Source organism: Aphelocoma coerulescens, chromosome 2 (genome assembly GCF_041296385.1).
Source record: "Aphelocoma coerulescens isolate FSJ_1873_10779 chromosome 2, UR_Acoe_1.0, whole genome shotgun sequence".
Classification (NCBI taxonomy): domain Eukaryota; kingdom Metazoa; phylum Chordata; class Aves; order Passeriformes; family Corvidae; genus Aphelocoma; species Aphelocoma coerulescens.
The window spans coordinates 153,566,655-153,584,632 of NC_091015.1; the positions used below are offsets into that span (position 1 = coordinate 153,566,655).

The 17,978-nt window shown below is 38.5% G+C and overlaps 1 protein-coding gene across 2 annotated transcripts in view; it reads right to left on the bottom strand.

Moving 5' to 3' along the window:
* The window catches only part of EIF3H (eukaryotic translation initiation factor 3 subunit H), a 97,337-nt gene that overhangs the window by 13,503 nt on the left and 65,856 nt on the right, over positions 1–17,978 (bottom strand). Inside the window, exons 3-5 of one of the 2 annotated variants that reach the window (XM_069005365.1) lie at positions 3,537–3,704; positions 1,936–2,035; positions 382–531 (exon numbers count right to left, since the gene is read on the bottom strand). In XM_069005365.1, coding sequence (XP_068861466.1) covers positions 382–531; positions 1,936–2,035; positions 3,537–3,704 — 418 coding nt within the window. The remainder of the gene's footprint in view (positions 1–381; positions 532–1,935; positions 2,036–3,536; positions 3,705–17,978) is intronic. The other variant, XM_069005366.1, reaches the window with a different exon arrangement.

Genomic DNA, 17,978 nt, shown 5'->3' on the forward strand with positions numbered 1-17,978 from the left:
AAGAAATGCAATTTCTTTTTTATTAAAATAATTTATGTAATTACTTAAGGAATATTTAACAAAACCAAATTATTTTTGCCTGAATTTTCTGAGTGCCCATATTTTCTTGAAGAAACACACTCTTCTGAAAAATTTATACATTTCAAGCACTGCAAGTATATGGGGATTACAGACTGAATTTAGTCCTTGAATCTAATGCTTCAGTTTTACCATGCATTTTTTTCCTTCAGCAAAAGAACATGAAGGGTAAAGTGTTAACCCCATTAAAAGTCAAGGCAAAGCTTCCATAGACTGTAATGAGACTGGGATTTCACCCAAGGTGTTAAACTGTGGTTTGGGAAAGCGAATAAAAGTACATCCATTATTGTAACAAGTACTTACCTGCTAGCCAGACTGAGCAACTCATGTCTATCGGCTACTGCGGATTTCTTTTCCAGCTCCCACAACATCACATTGATCAGGTATGAATTCTTAATTACAATAGGCACTTCTTCAAACATGTTTTCATACGCAATATTTGCTTTTTTCAAGCTGAGAAAAAAGTTATGGAATATTTACGAATATAAACAGTAACTCTCTTATTCTCTTTGTTGAATTGTTGCTCCAACAATCAACAATTTTGTAAAAAGTCTTGATTTTCATAGTTTCACAATTAAACAAGAGTCGAGTTTTGTTAAGAAAGCATTTGCATGGCAAAACCTCACGTTTAAAAGTTTAGGAAAAGATGCTCTAGGAAAAACTTTCAGAAGACAAGCAGCTGCCTTGCTTGCTAATAGATTACCCACATGAAAAAGCCTCCAGCAAGAGACTGTACTGACAGGATTAACTCTGCCCCTTCCAAAATATTTTACTGATTTCCCTGCATCAGCGTTTCTTAAACAGAACTGAACAGTTAGTTAACACATGATGCTAAAACACCTTTAAAATAGTAACTACTACAATGAAAAACAATTTTCCCAATAGCTGAATAATTAAAATTTTTACTAACCAAAAAATAAGATTCACAAAATAGTGTATGTTTTGGAATAATTAAATTCTATGATGAATATCACAACATAAATTTTCATGGTGTATTTTGTTACAATATACACATAAAAATCTATTGCTATGGCTTTATAATAAAGTAAATAAAGTAGACAGTAATACCCTTCATAAAATCTGGAAATAAAAGCATGATCTACAAGTTTCTAAGGAAATAGAGCTTTAACTTCTTTATATTCATACTGGATTTTGGAACAAAAACTTTTGCTTTTTGCCCCCCCCCCCCCTTTTCTTTTGACTGATCATAGATTTGTTTGTTCATCAGAGTTTTAGACATCAAGCAATGGAACAATTACATTTTTCCTCAACAAAGTGATTTTAACAAGGGCTTGTGCTTTTGCTGTTGAACACCAAGCAGCTGGAGGCAAAGGATGCCAACTAAGGCCTACACTTGTATCAAGTAGCTGATCTTTTGAAACAGAGTAATTAACTATCCCATTTTACTCCAGAAGGCTGTGTCCACACGGGGGAGTTAATTTGGAATAAATACACAGGGACAGCAATTCCAAAATAGCTGTTCTATTTTCATTCTGGAAAAAAAAAAAGAGTTTAAAGACAGACCAACTATTTCCCTTCCTACATTTCTTTTTTCTACTTTTGGCTCTGTTCCAACATACAGCTATCCACCCTATGGTCCTTACAGCACATTCACTCACTAGCCTCAAACCCAGTTTAGGTTCCACCACTTACAGAGATGCCCAGACAGCCTTTCAAGCCTTCTCAGCGCACTGTGCCACTGCACGCCTATCAATGCCCATTTAGGTCCATTTTCCCCAGCACACACTATTCGTTACATGAGATTTTAAAATACAGTGTTCCATAATCCCGGGTACCGTTCTGCATCCCAAATAATTTAGCAAACCCTATGAGAAAACATTCTTTGAAGTTACTTACGCTTCTGGAGAGAAGTCTTTTTCTTTGCAAACTTCCATCAGTTTGGGAGTCAGCCTATATGCCTTCAGTGACAAAGACCCTTGGGCAGTCTTAATAGGATCTATTATTAAAAATGGAAGGAAGCCTATTATTACCAAACCCAGACTGCCATTTTCTTTTTAAATATCTGAATGACATAAACAGAAGGAAAATTACTAATAAGTCCTAGTGGAAAAAAAAATTAAGGCAACAAACACAGAAAAGACACTACAGGAGAGTTAGTCCTATTGTACTGCAATGTAAAATACATCCAACGATATACAGTGAAGCCAATTATTAAACTTAACTTAAAGAACTTGAGGGGAATCTACCCATTCTACTCTTATTATTTCCCCATTAAAGGTCCAATTCACATTTTCTTTTTTCATATGAATTATCCACAGAACTTATGTAAGAGTGACCTCATTTAAAAAAAAGTGTCTCCCTTCCAGTCATTCTGCAGTAAATTAAAATATTAATTAAACATCATTTTACACCAAAAAAAGAGTAATTTTAGAGTAGCAATAAGCTAATTCTGATCAAGTTGCCATGCTGCTTTGTGCATGACAATGTAACTGGTGTATACAAAGATTCGTTTTGCCTTGACATACTCTGCTGAATTTAGGGGGAAATTTTCTAAACAAACTGTTACATTCCTTGGACAAAGAAGCTTAACACTTGCAGCATGATAATGGCTGAAGCATGCCAACATGAGAATAAAAGCTGTGTTAACATTCATGTTGTCTGAAACTTAACACAGTAAAACTTTTAGCAATCGGTGATAAAATGAAAACCAAAATAGACTGAAACAAGTGGAAAATTCATCAAGGTCTGATGATGCAATGTTTCCAGCCAATATAAGTATACTTTAACAACTTGTTCTTTACTGTAATCCAATTGTTAACATACTGAAACAATTTTGGGGCAGCTCATAAGATTGATCGTATTCATTAGTATTTTTTCTGACAGATACTCAGGACGTTACATTTACTTCTCAGCTGGAAACTATATGCAAGTCTGCCAGATATGGCAAACTGTGAGTGTTTGGGGAGGGGGAGGCTATAAAGCTGTTAAATTGCCTACGGTTCTGATACAGCACAGAACATCTGGTCTGGAGAGCTTGAGGAAACACCATTAAATAGGCAGAAAAGAAAAAAATCTTTGTGCTAAGAAACAGTCCAGGTTTTGTATGCTTCTGTCAGAGGTATAAAAAAACTTGGCAACTCGTGTGATGATTGGTCAGTCACGTACAGAGCCAGACACGCTAGCAAGCGGGGTTTGTTAGACATCTGGTCGGGTTCCACCAGCCCCTTCCACGAGGGAGGGGAGATGAAGGAATAAAAATGAAGCAGCTACTCCAGCATTCCAAAACGTACACATCAGGGCTCTGATAGCAAGAAAAATAAACAGAAAGAAGGAAACCCTGTCTAGACTTAGCTGCTGCTGAGGCTGCCGTAGACACAGGGTTGGTATTTACTCGAAAAGGCCTGCCAGGCTACTCTTACAGGCAAAAGACAGAATACAAAAATAGTAGTAATAATATTAAGAGGGGAAAAGAGTAATAAAGGAAACCTCATACTAACCGTAAATGAGAACTACAGACTCTTCAATTGCGTGCTGGTAACTGAACTGGGAGTCCAGGAGGGCACGAGTGACAAAAGAGCCATAGTATGTGGACTGGTACCAGCCAACGTGAAGATGATCAATGTTTACGTGGCGAAGGCTTCGCATCATTTCCATCTGGTACTGAACTAGATTAAATAAAAAGTATGTTTAAAAAGTAAACTTACACAATCTGTTCTATTTAAAGAAAAAGCTTGATATTAAATGAATAAATTGTATTTTATTTTCATTTTTGCAACTGCCTAGAAATTTATTTACTCACTGGACTGTCTTCATTAAAATCCAGAGTTTCCTCAGAGAATGAGAATAAGACCAGTCTGAGTAAGCAGACTTTTTTCAGCTGCAGTTAATTGCTAAAGTGATCAACAAACTGTTACACATCATTTACAATGTGCATTACCTTCCTCATTCATAAAAAAAAAAATCTGATACTGAGTTTCATTAAGCAGTTACATTTTACCATTTAGTAACAAAGACTTATTGTGATTTAAGTTGCAATGCTGTCTGGAATTAGGTAACTTTTGGAATCAAAAGGAGAATTATTTAATGAGTATATGCAATAGATTAGAAACTATGTCTTTTTCACAACATAAAACTACATTTTCAGTATTAGAGTTTGGGGAACCAGCTATAGCTGTTAAATAGTTTTGACTGCATTTTTTTTCCAATTTTCGACACTGTTTCTTCTTTTTAGGCGTATATAAATGCAAAGGATGCATGCATGTACGTATTATTGTATATAATACACATATATCTATACACTGCAAGTCACCTTAAACAAGCAGAGAACATTTTTTGGTAAGGCTTTTTACACCAACAGCTGCAATGTTTCGTTGTACTTACACATAAATTCTATTTCTATTAAATACTTCATTCAAACAGATCACCTTCATGAAGCACAGTTCTATTCAGGAATATTTCACATAATCACATCAAACAGAACAACACATCTTATCACTTATCAGACCATTTAAACAGACAGACACTGTGCCTTTTGGTTAAATGTAAAGAAAGAGAATTCAGTGTGATTATCAGATGAACAACACTCAGAGCCAACTGACAGGAAATCAAATGCAGTAACACTACACAATCCTTAAGTTTTGTCTGCAGCTGCAAAAATTAGAAAGATAACTAACACACACACACACACACACAATACATTCATTTTTGGTTTATTTTTTCAAGGCTTCTCCTTGTACAGATGAAAATATGATACTCATTATAAAAGAAAGCAACACAAATTAATTAGATGCAGAATGTGCTACATTTTCAGACCCCACTTCATATCCTTGCAAAAGGGGAAAAAAAATCCAAACATACTGTTTAAAGATATGAGGAGACATTCTTCAAGACTGGACAAATATTTTTCCAACTTATCACTCACCCTTGCAGCACAAACTACATTCTGCAGTCATGTGGACCTTCTCATTAAATTGCCATATCTGACTGTATTTTTGAATGCAGAATACAGAATATTTCTGTAAGTATACATGTATACTTACAGAAACCCTTGCAGACTTCTTCTGTCAGTATATGCTGGTGATTGCGTTCTATTTCATAGTATCTTAACAGAAATTACTTAAAATTTGTGTTTTATCCAGGGCACCACGAAAATACAGCATCCCAAAACTAATACAGCAAAACCACCCAGGCTTCATTCTGAAATCCTCTAACACTCAACCAGTAAAGGAGAGGGCTGCACCATGTGCCTGTCTCTATACCAAGGCAAATCTGGAGATGCCTCTACACTCTTCAGGGCAGAAGAGTGCACAGTTGATCAAACAGCTATTTCCAAGTCAGAATGAAAACCTTCCCCCTTGCCAGACCAAAGCAAGTTCATTGTACTACTTCCAGAAACAGAGGCCAGGCTGAAGCTCCTTACCCAGAGCCCAATGCTTCAGCACCTCAGTGTTTGTCTCAAAAGCCAAGCTAAGATCTAGTTTGTTGAAGAAGCTCAGTCATTTAACTTAAAAGGTTTTGGTGGACTTTTTTGGGGGTGAAGATGGTAAATTTCTAAATTTTGTAATTAAAACAAGAACACAGTCCTCCTCCTGAACAAACTAGAAGACTCCTGCTGTAACCATGAGTTTGAACTGAAGAAGGTGTATGGTCCAGTTATTAAATGTAGCTAGAATAAACTCTTTTGGTTAAAAAAAGCTTTTCAAAGGTGTATCTGTGTGGAAAGCAAGTATGACCTGTTTTCACATTACTTGCTACAACATGCTAAAAAATGAAATTATAGTTAGATCCTTTGTAGCCAGATGAAGTCATGAAGAGGAAAAACTAGAAAGGATTTTCAAAAGCAGCTGAAACAGATAAAGGATTTTGTGATAATTAAATGAAATTAAATGAAATGTTGCCTTTTAGATAGCTGAGCTAGACTGCTCCTTGCAGTGGCAATTCTCTTGTAATGGTGGACACTGTCAAAGTAGAGGTGGTCATGTAATGATGGGGAAAAGATACTTAGACATAGATTCCTATGAAATCATGTGGCTGGTACATCCAGACAATTTCCCCCTTGAGAAGTGTAATAATCAAGAGCAGGAAAACATCCAGATCTTTTGCAAACTTGAATACAGGCATATCATGCTCTTAAAAGTGTTCATCTGAGAGCTAGCTAGTAACAAAAGTTCCAGGACAAGTTCTTTTCTTAAACACAGTACACCCAGCAACATGTAACTAAACACAATGTAAGAGATACTGTCCAGAAGAAAAAGGACTCACTGAAAACCATCCAGATTTCATGTCAGCAATTCCTCCCCTCATGACTGTTAGCAGTTAGATGATAATGAAGGCAATAGTGGAAAAAATGTCAAAGAACCAATAAAGCATCAATAGCTAACATCTTTGCCTTGGGAAAACAACTGCAGAAATTAAAACATGATGCAGTCCCCACCAGGGAGAAATGGAAACTCTTTTAACCAAACATATATATTTTATAACATGTATTAGTAGCTAGATAGCTCCAACAAGCTGCCAACTTGCACAAATGGGTAACAGCCCCCACGTTGCTTTTGTTGATACTATTACCACTGTTTCTTTACATCGTTTGCCCAATCTACAGAACAACCTCTTTTTACCTAGCACAGACTGGGCAAGAGCTTCCTCCTTGTATTTAGTACTCAATCTCCCAGCATTTGGGACAGTTGTGCACTTTTTCTAATGAATTCACTGTTCTGTGTCACAGTCCTTCCCAAGCCACTCTGCAAAGTTGACACTAAAAGAGCCACTAAGTCTGAGAGTGCCCAGAACTGAGGTGAGCAAAGAAAAGGGCAGGGAAACAGCCAGACCAGGATGCTTCCTCCTTCTCCCTCACATTTAACACAGTGTACCTACATTTTAAAACAAATTATTTGTTATGGGGTGTCCTTATGATGAGGAAAGCCTACAGCCGTGTTTGCACTTCTCAGTGGTGCTGCTTGCACTGAGAACGTGCAACCTCTGTCTCCTGAGCCATCACCCCTCTCCTGAGCTCCTTTCTGAGGTAGATTTTTATCAACAAAAGATTCCCTCGTCTTCTATTATTAAAAAACTCTCTCCTTCCTCTAAAATGGTGATTTTTTTGTTAGTTGTCAAAGAAATGGGGAGAGATTAAGGAAGCTAGAAAGCGTTACCATAATTTGTCTGAGGCAAATAAAGTGCAAAACTATAGGAGTGTTTGGTTTGAAAATTATTGACTTGTGTGAATTTGTATTACCAAAATGCCTGGACTGAAAAATCTTGACAATAAACCTTATTACAGTAGTTTGGTGGGTATTTTTCCCCCTAAACGCAATTTAATAAATCTTGTAAAAGATTAAAGAAAAACTAGAATAACATGAAAACATTTTCCTTTTCTAGAAAGTACTGCCAAAATTAGAAACTTTATCTGGGGTTTAGCATATAGGAGATATACACCCTGCCTTACCAAAAAAAAAAAAAAAACAAAACCAAAAAGCCCAAAAAAACCACAAAAGAAAAAATATATATCAGATACAAGGCCAAGAAGTTAACCCTGGGGCAATTCAGCCATGTTTTCTATACCTGAAAATATCCTTGGTCAATAATTTCACTATTTGAAAACCTAATTCCAGAATAGGACAAATCAGCTGAGGCACTGAAGAAAGGTCCATCATTATTCTAAAATGCAAACAAACCTAAGACCCTAGAGCTCAAAAACAACTGGCAAATGATAGACGTTTATCTATTACTAAATTGTTTCTTTACCAACAAAAATTCATTAGAATTCACCTCTCATGGGGTCACATATGCATGTGCACATTGCTGAAATTTAGTCCTTGAATAGTTATTGTTACCATCAGAAGAGATGCATTTCAGCCTGGCCACATTCAGACTATCAGTAAATACTGTGATGTGAAACCCTGATCAGTGGTGGCCTGGAGACAATATATTTGATGACACCTCATCTAATCAAGGCCTTAATTTCCAAAAGATAATTTAAGTTGATACACCTTAAGAAATGTGATTTTAAGAGCAGCAATCCACATGCCTCCTAAAAGGCCAAGCCCTACTGAAGCGGAAGAAGTTTGTGCCAGGGTTAGGTGCCATAGACTGACTGATTTTACGCTGCACCTCACCCAGCTGGCTGCAGTGGACCCTGTGCAGGGGAGGGAACAACCAACTCTATGCTACAAACCACTAACACCTGCGTAGCCTTCGGTCTGCCCTTCACAACTAAGTGTTTGTCTTGACTCATGGTTCCCAAATTTGTTCTTTAACTGTGCTCTAACGCAGAAATCACGTGTGCCTTCAGGAGGGCAGGTCACTAGTTCAAGAACAAAATGGACCTTTACTGCTCCCTCACCTTCTACAACCTCCTCAAAAAGACTCTCTGGAGGAGAACGAATCTGAGGATGAATATTATTTCCTTGAAGAATGCTGAGCACCCAGAAAACATATGAAATAAAACTCCCTAAAATTTACTCAAGACTAGGCATACTGTCCAAGGGACACAGAAGTCCCTCAGAAGAGACAGCATCCAGTTTCTGTGCTAACACTTCTCTGAATTTAACTGGCAACATGAACATGGCAAATTTTGGTTAATCTGGTCAAAATATACTGAAAAACAGCCACAATATTCCTTTTATAGCACCGCTGCTAATGTGGACAGTATTTTTGATGCAATAATTTGTCTGTTTTGAAGTGCTACCATGTGGTAGCATGCATACTGAACAAGTGCTATACACTTCGCAGCAGAAAAAATTTGGGTTTTTCTATACATCTTAACTTTGCCAAACCACATGTATGCTTCAGACAGTATCTTCAATGACTAAACCAAGTTAGCAGATGCTAGTTCAAGGAACCAGCGTATGCATTTGAAAAGAAGGAAAATTGATTTATTTAATTTAATTTGGCACAGAGAATTATGGAGACAACAGATTAATTCGTTTCCCTCCACACACACAATCTCAATTAATTGTCTGAAAAACTATGCATCACAATAACTGCATCTATTGATAACAATTCCAATTGTGAAGATACAAATATAAGGAATACCACAACCAACTTGTTCTGGTTAAAAAATATGAATAAAAAGAATGAGCAAAGAGAAACAAGAATTCAGAATTAATTCCAGCAAAGGCATTGTTTTATCTGAAAAAGCCTTTAGACACTGTTGAAATACATTTCTCTGTCTAAAGTTTGCACCACATATGCATACAAATATTTACGGATTTTTATCTATGTCCAACCACCTCACACATACACACTTCTCCCAAGATAAATGTACAAGCTCAGTAACTCAACAATTCTTATATTCACAGAGAAAAAAAAAATTAAAAGTAAATATTGCCTTCCTCAATAATATTAATTTCCTCCTCTGAAATATCAAGTCACGGCTACAAAACAGTGCTCTATTTTATGTACTTTTGCTATACTGGGCTGAAAGCACCTGATCTCCTCTAAACTTGGAAGCTAAGCAGACCAGGGTCTGTAGGTAGCTGGATGGGGAAAAAAAATCACCTGAAAATAGGCAAAAGTCCAAGAGTCATAGTCATAAGAGTACAAAACCGAAAGCAAGTCAAAGGACTTAATTCAACCCCATTTTAATTGCTAAACTGAAGGATAGAAAAAAAAGGCAGAACATATCTGGCCAAATTATTTTAAGGAATTTTGTGTTCTAATGAGTTAGCAACTGTGGTGGAAAAACTGAACATTCACAGATCTGTGTTTTTGGTATGGGCTATGAGATAAATTCACTACAAACCTTTAGGAACCCCCTCCATCCATGCCACCAACACTATTGCTCTAGTAAGAGCAAGGCCAGCCTTTTCTGAGTGAATGCTTATTACAGCAACTGAGGCTTTGCTAGTGCCTTAATGTTTTTCTAAAACAAAAAGGTCCTTCATTTTATGAGAGAGAAACAGAAGAGGAAAAACTCTTAAGTAACAATTCATTATGTATGCTCAGTAAACTCATTCATTTTTAACCTTGACCACAATTCAATATTAGTTTTACAACAGCACTGGGTGATATTAATTGTGCTCTACAGAAAAAATTACAGGACACCCAGAGGAGGTACCACAATCAGTAGGTGAACAGTGAAAAGTAACAGAACATAATAAAATAAAAAAACAACTTTTGGAGTGCTTCTATCTGGAGATAGTGTGAGCATGTATCTCCAGACTGTTATTTATTATCAGTTTAGCCAGGAGTTGCCAGAGCACAGTCCCCACCGGAGCTGATGACCACAGTCCTATTATTAGGGACAGGGATGACTTTCCTGGGGTACGGGATACCCCACCAAGGCCAGCAGTGACTGCCCATGACTACCTTGCTACTTTACAGAGGTGCCTCCAAGCCATGGGCAAACACAAGGACACAGCTCCTGACAAAGCAGGACAAGGTAGGAAAGGGCAGCTCTGTCACTGGTGGGAAGAAAGGAGGATGAGGACAAGTTTTGAGAGCAAATGAGTAAAAAAGGGAATGGGGAGCACAGGGATGTGCGTGACAGGACAACGGGAAAGTAGCAAATGGAGGCACACCACTTCCTGCACATGTGCTGGCACTCACCCAGGGTTTTCTGACAGCAAGCTTGGGGCTCTGGTCTAAGCACACAACCACTGAATTAGGAGGCAATCAAACCCATCAACCTATTACAGCATTTTATTAACACATGAGCAAACACTCAGATAAGCCCTTGGACAAGCTAAATCTCACCAACCACACAATTCAAGATAATGGAAACTTGTTCTGTTTTTAAATAAATACATCCAAGCCTCAAGATGACTCTAAATAAGATGGTCAAGACTGTCAAGGTAACTTGCAAAATTGTCTTCTAATGTATGCAACATTATTCCAAAGGATAAAAGCATTATAATACTATCTTTCAGAAATATTAAAACATGGGAGTTTTCAAAAAGCATTTTTAATTCATAAATTCATTTTAAACTAGCATCTTGAAATTAAAGTTAAAATCAAGAAATATAATTCAACTATTTTGTTGGCAATGATTATTAAGAAGCAATGGCCAAAAGATAAAGCAACATATTTGAAGACTTTCTGCCGTATCTTTGGAGTATTTTTTTTTTTTTTTTGCATTTATCTAGAAAGCTCCATCTTCACAGTATCTCTTACAAACACTCACCAATTAATCCTCCATCTCCTCCTATATGGCAGGTAATATTATTCTTGTCTAAGCATCCATTTGGCTTACTACACTACTATTTCTACATTGATTGAAGACAAATTTGATATGAGATTGAAATCTTTGTCACGAGAAAAAGTTTCAGTCAGCCTACACTGTCATGACAGCAGGAAACTGTACTACTAAAAATGCCATCTGTGCAGCTTAAATCTTGCTTTCCTTGTAAGAAAGCAGGAAGATGATATCACATTTCCTAATAAACATCACATGCCTAATGAAAGCATCAACTGTTTTCTTTTTGGAGTGTATTCCCAGGAACTTCAGCACCTTGAAGCCTTTACTTACACCAATTCTGTCCATTAAGTATCATTCTAGCTGCTAACAGCAAAGTAGGATTAAAGGCATGAAAAGGAATCAGCATGGTCAAAAAACAACTCTGCGTTACAGTAACCTCATATCTAACAAAGGACCTCCTTTAAAAAAATGCGGGTTTTTAAAGTTTCCTAAGATATCCTTAAGTTTGTTTAACAGCCACTGATTTTTGCTTGTTTACTCTAGTGAGGCTATATTAACAGGCAAAAGCTCTTTCTTTACAAAATATCAACATATTCTTTACAAATGTCTACCTTAGTGCTCTAAGTTACAAAGCAATTAACCACACCGTAACACAAAAATGTGTGGTGAAACTCTAATTCCTTTCCTACATAAATGTCAATTAGATTAATGTATTTTTTATGTAATTTCGTATTACACAAATACTCAGAGAGGTTATTCAATTATCTGGAAAAATTTAGGAATGTTTAAAGAATTACACAGTCACTTTTACTTTTTTAATTTAACACAGATTTTCATATTCAACAATTTGAAAGCAAAACAGGAACAGACACTGAAATGGAAACAACTCAGAAACCCCTGCATTTTGAAAATCAGTAATTTCATACAGCATGCATCACAAGAAAGTCAGTCTCATTTTGTTAATAACTTTTCAAAGAGTGAAGAAAAATGATGAATTCACATAAGGGGTTTAGGGGCTTTTAAATTCCTCATCTCCCACTGAAATGCAGAAAAAACATTTTTCTTCTTTGTACAGCTTCAAAATTTGGGTATTTTCTACCAATCATTGTTTTTATTGCTGAAATTAAAAGGGCAGTGGGAAGTGGAAGGACATCTTCCACAGCTTATTTAAAGTCAAAGCACCCATCTTGTGTTACCAGATACAATGAAGCAAGTGGTTTTCTGATGGCTTGGTATTAAATATCCACAAGTCTGTTTTCAAGAATTTCTCACACTGTTCTTAAATTTCAAGCTCACAAGACACGGTCTAAACACTGAAGCACACACAGCCTCCACACAGCAATCTTCCTGAATTGTCTTTTTAGCAATTCAGGATGCATTAAAAGAAAACGCATTGCTACTGCCTGTTTCTTCAGGTGAAAGTTACACAGGCTATTTTTCTGTGACCCCCATCAGCCCATCATGTACGGATAACATTGCTAAACATTAGGCAGAGAGAATCAGTGAAGTTGTAATTTTGGGAAAACAGAAGAAGAACATGGTAGTCACCCCCATAAACTCATCCTCTGAATCAAAACTACACAAGTGTCTTATTAAAAAATAAAAAGACAACTGTATCTTCAGCATCGCCCTTACTGCTTCTTCCACTGGGGGCCTACTGTGCAGAGCAAGACCTCCCCATGCACCAGGAAGGCTTGAAGCAGTCAACATCTGTTGCTACTCTCAGGACGACAGAAGTACCCCACACAACCCCCAAAAGTCACACTAGTTTTACAAAGTCTACCAGTTTTGTCTATCCCAGGTGCGGTTACTCACTGAGCAAACAGCTGTAAAATGCCACATTAACTTCTTTCTTTTCAGTAAGAATGGCGGTAACTCTCACCCCTCATTTAAAGCAGTAACTAGGAGCTTTGTCTACTACCTAGATGAACCTTCAGCACACCTCTTACAACACTCTTAGAATCCCACTTACACCTCCAAGTAACACATCCCATTGAGCAGTCCATAACACAAAGACAGACTGAGACATTCCATCTGACCAGCTTAGAGAGTAATGATTAAGCTGAAAGCTCTAACCAAGGGCAGCTTCACTTGGATCTCCTGCTGTAGGACCACCTACAAATGCTCCTCATGGCTGTCACCCAGGTTGGTCTTCAAGCCACGAGCAACACAACTTCAATTCACACAAGGTACCAGTAAGTCAGAATTCAAGCCAAGCCCTACCCAGCAGACAGATGACAAAGTATCTCTTCACTACAAGATCCAGGGTCAGACAGTTGCTTTGCCAAGCACTGACTTCCAGATAAAATGAGTCAACTCCTGTTGCTTGCAATCCCTGCCACAACAGAAATCTTTGCCCTTCTTTAGCTTGCAGACAGATTAGAGTGACAGGTTCCCTTCTGGTTTAGTTCTTGAGCTAATGATAGCCACTACACAGCAGACACACTTACTCAACATCACTTCTTATCACTGGGCAACACTTTAAAAGAGAGGGAAAACTCAGCTTTTATTATCCAAACTCTAACACAAAAAACTCTTAACAAGCAGGCTTACAAAAGTGCAAGTAAACAACCCCTCCAACTAAAGATTTCTCTAGATGAAGTGAAAGGTTGTCATTGCCCACGTGGAGGCCATGGGTCCATACAGAGATGATGCCGAATGAGAGCCAGAACCGAGTATACCAAACAACTCCGTTTTCTGAGGGGTATACATTGCACTAGTATTTTATTGTAGTATGTTGGCTACCAAGACCTGTTTTCAATTCTCTTCAGGATAGTTTTGAGTTTGTGAAATAATATGAAGGAAACTGATTTTATGTGGGCTCAAAAGTAGAAGACACTGATCAATATTTTCTAAGGAGCCTGAGGAAAAATATTCCATTTCAGAGGAAGAATAGGACTAGTGGTTCAAACCTTGTGAAAGAATTTGCCCAAAAGACTCTTAAATTACTGCAATTAGATGACAAGACATTTTCAGCTTTTTTATTAAGTCTTCCCTGCCAACCAACAGTCATAGCACAGTAATTTTGGGAGCTGTTGGCTGCACCAAGGAACAATAGATTAAATCAAATTCTGATAGAGGTAGTCCCTCCTGCATGTGAAAATCAGCCTCCTTTGCTCCCTATATATTATATATAATAGTATGTGCATTTCAACATGACAGGTGATAGCATTAGCAGAGGGTATTGGAGATGCAAGAAGTTATACAGTGGCCACGTATGCTAGGAGGAGGAGCTTACAGTGATGAGAGATGTGACATTCTGACCAGAAATTCATCATCAAGAACTGATGGCATCCAAATTTTCAACACACCTCATCCCATACAGCTAAGCAACGATGTTAGAAAAAATCCAATGTGTTAAGAATTTAGGAGCTAATCAATTGAGGAAGGATGCTATGCTTCATTAGGTGAAACCTTGTTTTTATGCCTTCCAAAAGAGAAATGTTCAAGAACATCACTAATACATCATTGTACTGTTTCCATACATGACTGCTACCACAGCAGCTGTCGATTAATTAGCATGTGTAACATTTAATTAGTGAAAGAGTATTAAAGCACTTAAGGTTTAAAAAGTGTACCGTTTCAGGCATAACAGCACCAACTTTTTAAAAACTCCAACACGATGCTTTAACACAGGGTTAGCAATTTACAACACAGGTGCCATGGAAAGCCACCAGGTACAGTTTTGAAAGTGGCAGCTTGTCAGAAACTGAAATATTATAGTTTATTACTTAAGCATTTACTTAAGGACTTTTAAAACTGTATTGCAAAAGCTGCAAAGAAGACTACCGAACCCTGAATGGGGCCCTGACTGAGGCCTTACACTGCTCGCTGATGAAGATAAGATAAAGTAACAACTCAGGGCTGGGACATTCACAAAGCACAAGCTTAACACCTCCAAGGTGAAGACCACAGCCCCAGGGCTATCAGCTGCCAGGATCACACAGACCCCCTGCACCAAAGGGTGGGGGAAGAGAGGCTTTGGCTATCTGGGAAAAGCCTCTGGTCAGAGGTGCAGTGACTGCCCATCCTCCACTGTGCAGAGCCCAGCTGAGGGGTCCTCACGGGGTGGGGGGGGACCTTATCCACAGCAGAAAGGGGTGACATGGCCCATCAAAGGGGCCCCCCTCACAGGGGTCCCCAGACCCTGCACCAGAGCACCAGAGATGATGCAACAGACCCTCAGTGTTGCAAGGGACAGTGTCAAGCTGGCCCCTGCAAGAGAGACACATGGGCATTCCCACGTGGCCCAAAGCGTGTATTAATCCACAAAATTCTGCACTCTTTGGCGCGGCATGTGGTGTGGTGGCGTGTGGCGGCGTGGTGTGCCGTAGTGTGTGGCGGCGTGGCCACAGCGGCGACGGGGGACCCTCACCACCAGCAGACCGGATGGAAGTGAGCAACGAGACATCATTGGGACCCTCGGATGGGTGTTATGCTTCCACCTAACCCCTGTCACCTCTCCCTGTTCCCCCACCCCCCATGCACACTTCATTTTCCATTTCTTTCTCTCTTTCTTTTCTCTTCCCTTCTTTTTGCCTCTTTCACTATTAAATAAAATACATCAATTTTTTGGCATCAACATCTAACCTCGTTTGGTTTTAATCTCATTTCTGAGAATATTTTGAACTTTCTAAGTTCTTTCTGGTTTATGCACAGAGACACAGCTTTCTTTGCTTTTCTGAGTTTAATCCGGATCATAACACAGCTACCGCTCCAGTTTGACACAAGAATCATCAAAGTCAGGGAGACACAAATACCAGATCTTCTTTTAACACTCAGGAATCTACTGCAGTATTTAAGCAAGAATGGTTCAGTTTTCAGAGGTTTTCTACATGGATGTAAAAAAAGTAATACCTGGTACACCTAAATGACATTTCAACTGGTCAAGATCCAGACTAACTGTGCATTAACTACATTAACACTCTCCAAATCCCCAGACTATTTTATACCAGATGTCCAACCTTGTCTTGGACAACCTGCAGAGTCAGCTACTACCTGTCCCATTTTCTTCCCATGGAAATCAGAAGGATCATCATCACTTAGTGGTCCCTTGTTTTCAGGTATGTGTGTGTATATATGTACACACACACAGAGAGCTGTGAGGGGGGTGGAAGAAGAGGGAGAGAGAAAGCATACATACACACACACATCCCATATGTAAATATTAATTTAACCAGGAATCAAAGTGGATTTCCCATGGTAAATATTAATGCACGTGACCATGCTTTTATATACATAGAAAAAGTAAGGTAAAAGCAACTTCTCAATAACAAACAAGACACAGAAGACTGACAGCACTTGTTTCCAGTATTACAAAGTTCATCTCTATCCTTACCCCACTCCCACTTGATTTCTCACCACTGCCCAGATAATAATGTGATGGTCAGGGGAAATCAGGCCAAGATAGCTCAGAACAGAAATCCCCATCTTACTGAGCATTAGGGCTGCAGTAAGGAACTACTACACTGCACAGCATCTATTGAATGACATCACCACTGGTATTACTCAGTTGAGTTTCTAAAGCCCAAGCTAACACTAATAATGCCTGCATTAGTATCACTTCGTCAATGTGTCCTCAGAAAAACCAATGAATTCAGGCCAGATTCAGGAAGTCTATTCCATAATTCAGCAAGAGGAACAATAAAATCAGGAGTGGTTAGATACTTGAGGTAAAAGACAGTCATGCCTTCACACGAGTAGCCTTTGGCACCTAACAACTTGAGATCGTGCATTATGTTCAGATGCAAAGATATCAAATAATTTAAACAAAACTAAAACCCACAACAATTTAAGAATATTTAATTTAGAAAATAAAGCTCAGAGCTTTTAGATCAATCTACACAAGACAGAGTCAGGATGAATTTCTCCTCATTCTAGGGCTTGTAACATCATATGGCAGGATTTTGCAAGCCAAAGCTAATATTTCAGCAACACAGCACTTGCAACTTTTATATCTAAGTGTGGCTTGTTCTTTTAAAGTAGCCAAGAACTAAACTCACACCCTGTTTCAACAGGCAGAAAAAGTGCTCTGTGCCAAGAAGGAAGTTATAAACTTAAAGAAGGTTTTTTACATGGGAAACAAGTTGGGAAGCAGAGGGGGAGATTCACTGCAATCAATTCTTTAATGAGTAAGAGAAAAAGCACATACATCAGAGCTGGAGGCAGTAGGCTGCAGTCCCACTGCTTGCTCAGTTGAAGGACTCCCTCATGGGCGCTGGACAAGTGCTCTCTTTCCACTCCCTCTTTTTCTCTGAAGACTATAAACCCTTGGGACAGCACTCACCACGTATTCTGAACAAAGCCTCAAAGTAAAACAGCTTCATTTGAGGAAGAGATGAATCATCAAATCATTTGGTGGTACCTATTTTTCACTGACTGCCAAAATGCCTTTGTAGCAGCATTGTATTTACAAACTCAAATTATAGTTGGAGAGGAAAAAAAACAATACAACATGATTAATAATACTATCCCAACAGACTTCAGATAAAAAACACAATGATGATGAGCCATGCAGGGCTGTGATCAGCAGCACGAAGCCCATGCCGATGCCAGTCACTATTTGTGTGCCCCAGAGGTCAAGACTGGGTCCAATACTCTTCTGTCATCTTTGTTAATGACCTGGATGATGGGACAGAGGGCACCCTCAGCTAGTCTGCCATGATACAAAACAGGGAGATGGTCTGCGCTGACTTCCAAAGTGACTTAAACAGGCTGGAAAAAAGTTCAGCAAAGGGAAATGCAAAGTCCTGATCCTGGGGAGGAAGAACCCCAGGCACCAGCACATCCTGGGGCAGACTGG